The sequence below is a fragment of the Diospyros lotus genome, chromosome 2 (genome assembly GCF_014633365.1).
Source record: "Diospyros lotus cultivar Yz01 chromosome 2, ASM1463336v1, whole genome shotgun sequence".
In the NCBI taxonomy this organism is placed as follows: domain Eukaryota; kingdom Viridiplantae; phylum Streptophyta; class Magnoliopsida; order Ericales; family Ebenaceae; genus Diospyros; species Diospyros lotus.
In genome coordinates, this window is record NC_068339.1 from 15,756,507 (window position 1) to 15,767,496 (window position 10,990).

At 36.6% G+C, this 10,990-nt stretch overlaps 1 protein-coding gene across 1 annotated transcript; it reads right to left on the reverse strand.

Annotated features, from left to right (window-relative positions):
• Window positions 1-436: 436 nt before the first annotated feature.
• Window positions 437-9,421, reverse strand: LOC127794485 (uncharacterized). Its single transcript, XM_052325615.1, has 5 exons — window positions 9,124-9,421; window positions 7,242-7,345; window positions 6,747-6,923; window positions 1,297-3,218; window positions 437-765 (listed from the first exon to the last, which is right to left on the reverse strand). Exons 1-5 carry the CDS (start codon window positions 9,327-9,329, stop codon window positions 616-618), a joined length of 2,559 nt encoding a protein of 852 aa, XP_052181575.1. The 5' UTR covers window positions 9,330-9,421; the 3' UTR covers window positions 437-615.
• Between the last annotated feature and the right edge of the window lie 1,569 nt (window positions 9,422-10,990).

Consider the following 10,990-nt stretch of genomic DNA (forward strand, 5'->3'; position numbering starts at 1 on the left):
GTCCAAAGCGTTTTAGTTATTTTAACTGAAGCTATTGGTAATTTGTTTGATTATTTTTCCTTTTCACAAGCAGCAACTTCACTTAGCTAAAAATGTCCCACTTCTCTATAATGGGTTTCATTTGGAAGCCGCTGGTCTCGTGAAATCTTTGTTTTACGAATCATTTATGTAAAAACACGCTTTTCCAGGAAGGTTTCAATCTGAGACAACGGAGCAAATTCATCTTAATAGAAGCATTACGCTTCTCAAATCGGGTCCCCTATCTTGGCTCCAGAAGCAGCTCAAAAATGTCCATTTTGCTTTATAGAATAGAAGCATTACTTTTCTCAAAGTTGTGCTTCTGCTCCTCCCAAAGCATCATCTGGTTCACCACTATGGAACTCAAGGACTATTGGAGGGATGCCTATCCCAGTCCACTGCTCCAATTTGCATGTAATAAACACAAAACTTGACAAAATATTACAGCCAGATAACACAAATTTACACATTTGGAAGAGAAATTTCTTTTTCACAGATATGCTATTACGAGAGGCGAAGAACTTCATTTATTTGGCACTTACAGAGAAGATGGTAATTACAACATGAATATACAGGTTGCAACAGTTACTGTTATCCTCACATCTCTCGCAGAAGGTTGCCAATTTTCCGCAGCTCCCTGATGGCTGCCACTGGTGTAACTTGTCCTTCACCCCCAAGAAAATGTTTTGATGAGTTTTCTGGAAACCCCACTTGACTTTGCTCTTGATGGAAAACTGACTCTATGACCTGCAAAGTAGAAAGCACGCGACTCACACAAACAGATTTTGAACTCGTTTCAGACACTGGCAATCTATTTCAATGCCACAGACTCTAACTTGGCTAAGATGTGCAGTTGATTATGGCAATCTATTTCAATAAGCAAGAGGCCATAAAAATTAAACATAGAACTTCAGCAAGGACTAGGGAGTGCAAATGCACGAGCTCAAAATAACAATATATCATCTCAGATTGTATACAAAACCATGCTTCCTCCTAACCTTTGTATCAAACCAGCAATGAAGCACTGATGGAAAAGTTAAAAAGGTCCTGTTGTCAATAATTTCTCAGTAAATTGCTGCTGTGTAACATGGACATGGGTTTTGGGAAGAAAGTAAACAGTTAAAAGTTGTAGGATGATATTCAAAAGATGGATTTTAACTGGCACAAAAAGAACCAACAAATAAATGAAATGGACCTATCCCACCAGCCATTAATCCCCTTGTCTCACTCTGCTCCCACTGACCATCTAAACAATAAAATAGTTAGTCACATAACTACCTGAATATTCTCGAGCATAGAATGACCAAGATTTCTCAATGTAGTTGCCATATTCCGGTCCACAGCATCACCTTTGCCATTCATGGAAGAGTTATTAGATCCATTCACCATGGAACAGGTTGTTGTATTATTCTGGTCGGTTCCAACATTAGAAGATTTTGTGGCTTCAGGTAGGAGCCTTCCAGATGTGCCCTCACCATTATTCCGTCCCAACCTCCATAACCACTGAAATTTACCAGAAAAGAGCTTCCTCTCCTTCATAGGTGTCACTGATTTTCCAATAACATCATTATCCTGTCCAGGTCTTAAAGAGATCTCCTCAGCAGAACTGGATCTAGCTATTGTCATTTTCCCTCTGGAATCTTCCTCCAATCCATCCTTCAAAGAGACAGTCCCTGGAGAATCTGAGACAGGAAGAGGTGAGTCTTTTGGCTCTATCCTACATGACTTACCACTATTTGGTTCATCATCATTTTCATCAATGGGTAAGTTGGATGCCACACTACTCCTTCTAGATTGATTTTCAGGATCATTAAGACTTGGTGCATTTGAGCATGAGTTCTCCGCACTGGCAGCAATCCCACTCAAACATTGGTCCTCTGGTGTGCAACAGAAGTTGTTGTTGATGCCACCTTGCCTATTCACCTCACTGTCCAGAATAGCATCTGTCTGGCCAAAATTTCCACTGCTTCTCATTTTGTCCACAAGTTCCCCTGGACCAAGCTGCTGGGACAAATCCTCCAGCAAACTTCTCCTCACAGACAACTTGGAGTCTATTTTGCCACTTCCCTCCTTTGATGAGGATGGGGCAGATCCAGTTCCAGATAGAGTCAATCTCACTTTTTCTGACCAACCTTTTTTGCAGTCAGATTTTTCTGAACTACTTTGCTGAAGTTGTTCTGCCTTGTGCAGATCTCTCCATTTCTCTTCCCAATAGCTCTCGGGAACAAAGCTCAGGGGAGTTCTTGGTGAAATAGAATCTGATGAAAGACTGTGACCTCTCACTACTGCTGATTTACTTCGGCTAAGGCTTCCAGTATGCATTGGTAATCGGATTGAGCTATTAGCATCTAGTGCTAGAGGCTGCAAAGATCTTGCCTTTGCTATTAGTTTTTTCAGATTTATGTTGGCTGGAAAGTTCAGCAATCTCTGAAGACACGAAGTAGCATTCTCAGCAGCAAGCAGAGAAGGCCTCAAGTATAGTATCATCGAAACAGCAAAAGCTGAGATGAATGCTCCTCTGTGTGAACTGAGGACCCTGGAGCTGGACCCAACATCTTCTTTGAATTTATTGGATTTACTATTATCAAATGCAAATATTTCATCCCAGATTATTAAAAGGTATTCAAGCGAGAATTCACGCCCAAATAGAACACGTAGCCAGCGGAGGGCAAAGAATTGTGGTTCCACACCAAGCTCAACAAGGTGACTGTGGAGAGATGCATCAACAACAGAGAGCAAATGGTATAATGCAGAAGAAGCTTCAATAACAGGAGGCAACCCTGCCTGAGAGCCACCTAAAGGAGAAGGTGAAAAAAAATCAACCATGCGAACTGCACCACTTGTCCCACTCATCACAGCATCAAACATACAATAAGCATCATGCTCCATAAATTTCTCAGACAAGACAACACCCAATTCACCTTCCGCCCCATAAGCATCACTTAGCAATACAATATCTTGTATCTTGGGATCCAGTTCATCAAGACTGTTAATCTTCAATCCACATTTTTGTGAGCCAGTCTCATCTTCTGTAGATTCAGAAAATTTCCTAAAATCAAAGTTAAAAGTTAAATCACTTTCATTAAATGCAAAGCCGTCAATGTCAATGAAGTGGTCTCCATAAAGCTTCCGCACTTCAGAGAGGTGTGCTATATCAGCATGCAGAACGTATAACAGAGGAGCCAAGAGTTCATGCATTCCTGTTGATGAAAGCAGAAAGAAAGGTACAATGGAACTTCCATAAGAACAAATCCCATAGCATATATGAGCAGAATGATGCATGTAGTGGTTTAACAAATATTATGCCTCTTGAAAGAGCAAAAGTGTAGGAATAATCAGTATAGCCAACCCCCGAGTACTTGGGAAAATGGCTTAGCAGAGTTGTCAAGTATATGAGCAGATCTATATCAAAGTGGACCTCATAACTGCTTTTTTTCTTTTTCATAAAAAGCACCCAGAAAGAAACTGTAACAGCCCAAGCGGCAAACCTTGCACAAGAATAGGCAAGAAAACAGAGATACCAGTTCTCTAGAACCAAGAAAAAGAATGTCCCCCGAAAAACTGTAAGATGGAACAAACAAAAGAGAGTGCATGTCCTCAACCAAAAAAGGTAAAGAGGGGATAATATGGCATTTGAAACAAACATCAAACTCAACAAAAACAAAAACATGATGTTCAAACTTACCTAGGCAGAGCTCTGACAACACAACTCCACCTCAACAAGTGCTTCCCTACTGAAGTAAGCATAACCCATTGAATGCCCATAATCAAATAAACAAGGGCCCAAACTTTATAAGCCACCATACAGTGCAAAAGAAATTATCTATAAATTTTCCATTGCTCCCACACATATAACAGAAATCAAAGGCTGCCTACCACCAAAGCTTTGTCACATTATCAAAAGACTAACACCTACTATAGTTGACCAACACAGAAGGCAAATCTGATATTTCCAAACTGCCTTCCAAGGAAGGCCAAATTCCTTTATCACAAAAAGCAACATAAAATATTCAACAATCCATTCCCTTTTGACTTTTGTGATGGGCATCATACCCATCTGTCTCCCCCATTCTCAATCATCGTGGAATCATGAAGTTTTGTACATTGCTGACAAAGAGTTCAATCCTCAAAATTGGAAATTGGGTACAGAGCAAAGGAATTACAATTTATACAACTCCAAAAGAGGAGAGTGAGAAGCACTTACCTACATTGCTATTAGTTCCATTCCATACTGGCCAGTACTTCCCATTTTGGATTGTTTCCAGTAAACAAAAATCTACTTTCCATTTCGTTTTTTCTTCTAGAAAATACCAGTACGTATTGGTGCGTACCAGCCAGAATTCACTAATTTGGAAGTTCCAGTCATTGCCAAAAAGAGAAAACTTTGCAATGGGAAGGAAGGAATCCTTCCCAACCTCTACCCAGGCAAGGCCTAGCTTGGGCTTTGCATCCAAAACTTTATTATAATCATACATATTTTATAAATTATAACTTATTAATCTATTATAGTGATATATATGAAACAATACCTTGTACCGTCCAGTACCAGTACCATAACAGTGACAAATTCAGTACTTGTCTGGTACGGTCAACCACGCTCAGACACACCTCCTTCACAACCAACCTAAACAGATTAGGAAGGAACTCAAACAGAGGTCTATGCATACTAGCTGTCTAACCAAAATATACCCCTAAAAGTCATTCCCTCTTTGACCCAAACTAAGTTTAAAAAGTCCTCCAACCCCTCATGATGTCCTTCCAGAATCAAAATAAATAAGGAGATGAAGTCCAACATTTAGACTGATCTCCAATTACCATATTTACAAACAATAACCTTCCTCCACAAACTATATGGCTCACAAGTGAACCTCCAAAGCCACTTACCAAGTAAAGCTTTCTTAAAAAGAACCAATCTTCTAATACCTAATCCATCCCCACTCTATGCAAACATGCTCCCAGTTGACCATTTGATACTTAATTCACTACTCTCTGAGATTATTTTCCAAATAAAGAAGAGCTTTGCCTGGATGTTTTTAATTAATTAAAGCACAACAGTAAATAATCCATGCAATGTTTACAGTAGCAAAACATGAATTTCAAATTCTAAAATAACTCTCTTATATCTAACTCAAACTGGCTAGAACCAGACATGCTGCAAGTCATGTTTCTTGGTAGAGGTAATGAAACATGAATTCAATTTCCAGTACTGTCTCTATTATGACATTCATGCTAGAAAGCAACAAAAATTTTGAATTCATTGGAGGATATTAGACGAACTAATCATAAGTCAAGGAGACTAAGAGCTTAAAATTCTCCCTTTTGGCTATAACTTTTTGAGAAAGAGATTAAAATCCCTGCAAGTTCAATGGACATAATTGTTTTCTATGGTTCTTCATAAACATATTATTCTCATGATCTAATATTACTTTCTCGTCCAGGTGACCACCCTTGTGTATCTCATTATCACTAGACCATAGAATATATACAAGCACATATTAACTCTCATTTTACTTCCTTCTTTTCCTTTTAGCACTTGAAAATAACTCCAGTATAGAGAATCAGAAAATCATAATACATCTAGTGCATATGGGTTTTTACTAGAAAATATGAAGACTTCATTTTGGTATTGTATTTGTGTCTAACATCTATCAGAAACAAATATTAATCAGATAAGCTAGTATAGGTGTTTGATGTACTAAATGGCATGTCTTGATTTTCTACTATTATTTTCATTTTCAGGCACATCTAGGAAATGCAATGGGAATGAGTTGGACAGGGCAGAATTCTTAATAGAATTTTTAGAACTTCAGTTGAGAAAAAAGTCTATAAATCTAGTAAGTTTTTGTACAACAGAAACAATAATCACAAGCCTTGATCCCACAAGGCAGGGCTGGCAAGTTTTCCTTCAATCACAAATTTCCTTATTCTGGTTTGCATTGAATTCGTGGAGTCTAAGCAAGGCAGCTACAGCTAGAGATTTATTGTTAACATCTTCTCTGCTGAGGAACTCACTAGTGGGTTCAAGCTTGAAGCCCAAAGATAACAGCTATGATTTATCTGACCATGGGACAGTGCAAAAGCTTCAAACATATACAGAAAACCTTTGCACCTTTTTTTATTCATTTTGGCTGCAACACTCTGTGATTTCTCATTTAGCCACCCAAAAAAAAAAAAAAAAGTTTCCAGAAGAGAGAATACAAAAGCCATTCTGACATGTATAAGCCATGTAGAGATGGAAACAAGTGCCACAGGTGTCACTTGTCAAATAAGGAAAAGTTTAGGCCCACTTCATGGCATATCATATAATTTGAGGAGTGTGTGTCTCTGATATGTGTTGAACACAGACAATTTTCACCAGGAATAATCTGTTCATACTAGTTGACAAATGATCCACCAATTCAGGGGGGAGGTAGGGGAGAGGGTGGTTATATACTTGTGCAATTTACATTATTTCAGTTTCCTATTGAGAAAAGCAAAACTAAAAGTTAAAAAATAGACAATTTACATTATTTCAGTTTCCTATTCAGAAAATCAAAAGTAAAAGTTAAAAAATAGACAACAAAACTGGCCAGAAATAACAGTAAAATGATCGTGTCTGTTTTATATAGAGACTTGTTAGGCATTGAACATATTTCCATTCTCCTATGAGTACCAGAAACAAATTGATGTGCTGCTAAGAAAGAATGTGTTATGGGTTCCACGATTTTCGAGGAAAAACTAAAACCCACCTTGTTTGTAACCATACTCTGGATGCATAAGGCACCATAACAACAAAATTCGCCTGAACATGCTTTGCAGCTCAGGTGACTGGAAGTAGCTTCCATGCTCAGGATATAAACGAGACAAATCTTGGTCAACCATTCTTTCCAATTCAGCATTCCGGAAGAAACGACCCCACATGCTATCTGCACAATTTTAATCAACAATGTTGCTACAACGATTGTTACTCTTCATAAACTTGCTTTCATCTTCCATTATTTGCAAGGTGAACTTTTCCATTCATTTTCTTTGCTTCAGATGGGGGAGTAAATATAGGTTTTAGGATGCAATGCAATTTAAATAGTTAGCAAATGCACGGAAAGCATATTTGAATCGGAAAGTCTTAAAAATTAGCCACTGGCAAGGCAAAAGTTATACCTAAAACTATTTTGAAATAATTTTACCCAGGCCAAAGCTCAATGGACACAAAGTTGGTAGACACTTGAAAGGTAAAAGTATTCCACCTGGGTTTTGTGATAGTGGGTTGTCCATAACAAGATTTGGAGAAGTGACTCCATCTCTGGTAACGTGTGGATCAACAAGGAGGTGTCTCCTTGAACCAGCATACCTGGGATGCAAAGCCATATAACATATCAGATAAGGTGCATATCTAGAATGTATTAAATTAGTATTTAGTTTAATCTTTCACATTACAACTCTAAAATTCACAAGTAAATCTCAATTGCAGACAGACACGGCAGGTTCCCTGTATGGACTATTGTTTTTCAGTCTTGAGACTACTTACCAGCAAACCTCCCAGATTTGGGATTGGAATCAGCAAAAGAAGTCATTTAAGTCAAAGCTAAATTAACACATGATCCTTAAAATATCACAGCAAGGTGGCCAAAGGCAATTATTTCGTTTAAGGTGCTAGGTTCCCCCAAAAGCGCTCACCTAAGAGAAGCAAGGCACTAAATTAATAAAAAATAATAAGCTAGTGTATATATTCTGAACTAATCTCTCCTTCTCTCTCTCTTGAAACCATGTTCAAACAAATAACTTTGGAATATATGTCATAGTGATCTTTTTAGCTACAAAAGAAGAGAGAAGAAATTGCAAAAGCAATTTATGATGATAGCTTGAACAAAGAACAATAGCAATAACTCGACGGCCATGTTTCTCCTTCTTTCCCATTTTTGCCTCTATTTGACTCTTTCTTTTATGCTTGTAAGTGTCTTTCATGTGCCTATTTTGATTTTTAGTGTTGATTCTTTTGTTATGCCTAGGTGAGCGCCTTTGGACCTATCACCTCATCCAAGGCACTTGCCCAAGCGCCACTTAATTGAAGTCACCTTGCCTAGAGGTTGATGAGGTATTCACATGGGGCTTTGAGGGCGCCTCAAGCACCTAGAAGAGTGAGGCGCTCGCCTTTGACTACATTGTGTCATACATATTTAGAAAGTCAGGGCAGAAAATACATTCAAATTCACAATTTAATTTCCAAATGGCTATAAATGTGAATAAGTTGACAACTCCTTTGGAGTTTGAGAATTATTCAAATGCCATATTGCAGATATAAAGCGTAAGTAAAAGAAAATATCTCAAATGCTAAAAGGATATATGGATCCACAAAAATTATGTAATAAGACAAGAGAAGATGATAATGTTCTTATATCTAATTAACCAGAAAGACTGTTAGGTTAGCTCTTGAAGGAAGGTAAAAATTGAAGCACAAAAAAGCAACTAATCGCATAGCATACTTCTAACGGTTATGAGCTTAGAAGATTCTGAAACCCAAATAAATAGTCATTAATACACAACCTAAGGAACTGTCCGAAGAAAAATGGAAACCAGAATTTCCTGACAATGAAGAACTCTCCAAGATTAACAAACTCAATCCATTTACCAACAAGTAAAAAAATAAAGAACATCAATGAGCCTAAGTTCAATAATCTACATCAACTAATTTGTTTGAACTCTCTGGCTAGGTGAGGAAAGGAGAAGAAATTAATAGGAATTCGTCAAAAATTATAAAGCATATGTAGTTTTATATCATTCGTCTATTTTTCCCTTCCAAAACTTGAAAATAGCTTTGTTGCTTTAGATTTGAAAAGAAGAAACCGAACGGTAAGCTATTGTATAAAAACAAAAATTTCGCCATTCATTTGCGAATGGCAGACATCAAATGATATATCAGGAAATTTACTTTTTGACAACAAGATTATGAACAAACTTCTCGTCTTTTACCCAAAAAAAAAAAAAATTAAGACTTGAGGTAGCTGGTTCAGGTGGACGTTTGAACTGGGTAACAAAACGGACATTTCCGAAAAAGTAATCCCGAGCAAAACTTAATTCGACGCCTCCAATTTGCAAACCCACAAATCGGAACGCAAAAATATGTAGCACCTCCGACGAGAATTTGCAGTGACGCGGCGAAGATCATCGATGGAAGAGGAGGAAGAAGGCGGCAATATTCCGAATTGTATACGCCATTGCACCCCTCTGAGATCGCTGAAACGACCATTAAAGATGAGGGATCCCTCGACAGCCGGCGATGGCCCCGCCGTTGAAGTTTCCGGCAATCTCGGTTCGATCGGTGCTGCGGGAGACATAGCTTTCTGTATTATGCCTCCCTAGGCTTCTCTCCGGAGGTTCGACCCACCCGCTTTCATTTTCTTTCTGATCTTCCTTTCCTTCTACGTTGAAACAGAACGTTGAGGGAAAAACATTCAAGGGCCCGTCTTGATCCGGATCAGAACCGGGTTCTGGTTCCGGGTCCATCAAACCATGTTTATCGAGCTGGGTCGGAAGAATTGGACCGAAAGAAGCCCAACAAACTTTTTTCTTTTTTAAAACCATTTGGCACAAGGTTTTCTTTATTTTTTTATAATATATTTTGTTTAAAAAATTAAATACATTTTGATGGAAAACATTTTTTTAACAAAATGTTTTTTTCCAAAATGTTTTACATCAAAATATTTTCTAAATATCACTTGACAAACTAGATATATAAATTTATAAGTCTGTAAGTCTAAATTTAATATTCATCTATATCACCTAAAAATAATTTTATATTTAATTTTTTTATTAAAAAGAATTAAGATTCAAATAAAAAACTAAGAAAACTTTATATACAGAATACTTGCAAGATACAAATCTTTACTTGCTTTCATTTTATCGATCTTTTGTTACAATTATCATTAAAAATTTCTATTTTTCACAAATTAAATGTCTTAACCCTTAAGAGAAAATTAAAAGTGGAAAAATAACCCAACTTATTTTTCTTATATTATTATATGGGATCCTATCGTCTTTTTTATAAGGAATAGTCTAGTAGTCACTTATGATTCTATGTCAAAATAAAAGTTTGTTTTGATTTTTAAATTAAAATTCATCTAGTTAAACAATAATAATTTACGTGTATAGTAATCTTAATTCAATTAAAATTATAACTAAAATTCTTAATTTAATTGGATTTTAGGATAACACATCATTTCATGTGGATTAGTGCCACATGGGTAGAACCCATAGACCTAAGTTGGGTGACCTCGCATGGGTGTTCCATGAGTGTAATCCAATCAACTTTATTTAATGAGTTGCTTAAATAAATTTAAAAAAAATATTTAAGTATGCAAAAAATATGACACTCAGTTATTAAAATTTAATTATGATAATTCAATATGTCTTGATTTAATCTTTAGGACCAAAAAGTGAAATCCCTCATCTCAAGAGGCCTTTGCAACTCAACTCTAAGATTTCTACAAGAGAGATAAATCACGGAACCCAGCAGTAAAATTCGAACATGGGACTTGTGACTGACTATATAACAGTTAGAATCTAAAAATTTTTAGAACCAATACATATATGATCTTAATCACTGGACTATATCCGTGGGGGCCTCTTGATTTAATCTTAGAGTATATCAAGTCACCCATACATAACTACTCCCTAATTTTGGTGTAAAGTCATTTTCGAATTGAAAGTAATGCAGTAGTATTGGTAGCTTGCAATGCTTTTGATGAGAATATATTTTGACTTCTAAACAAATGACTTAAATACTCTTTTTCTCACAAGATACGCGCGTGCGTGTGTAAGTTCAAGTTTAAGTATAAATCTGACCTTAAGTAAGCCAATTTTATTGGATCCTTCTTGGTTTAAGGCCATTTTAAGAATATTTATAATCTTATACATGACTTAATTTATTGATTATTTAATAATATAAATAACTATTAAAAAATATTTAATTATTACTTTGTTTGCTGATTGATATGCA

What these genes read in the sequence shown, in the direction of transcription:
- LOC127794485 (XM_052325615.1), bottom strand. Translation starts at nt 9,329, where the DNA reads ATGTCTCCCGCAGCACCGATCGAACCGAGATTGCCGGAAACTTCAACG. An exon ending in ACTGCAAATTCTCGTCGGAG is followed by an intron (nt 7,346 to 9,123) that starts GTGCTACATATT and finishes TTTGCATCCCAG; the next exon opens with GTATGCTGGTTCAAGGAGAC. An exon ending in AGAGTATGGTTACAAACAAG is followed by an intron (nt 3,219 to 6,746) that starts GTGGGTTTTAGT and finishes TTTCATCAACAG; the next exon opens with GAATGCATGAACTCTTGGCT.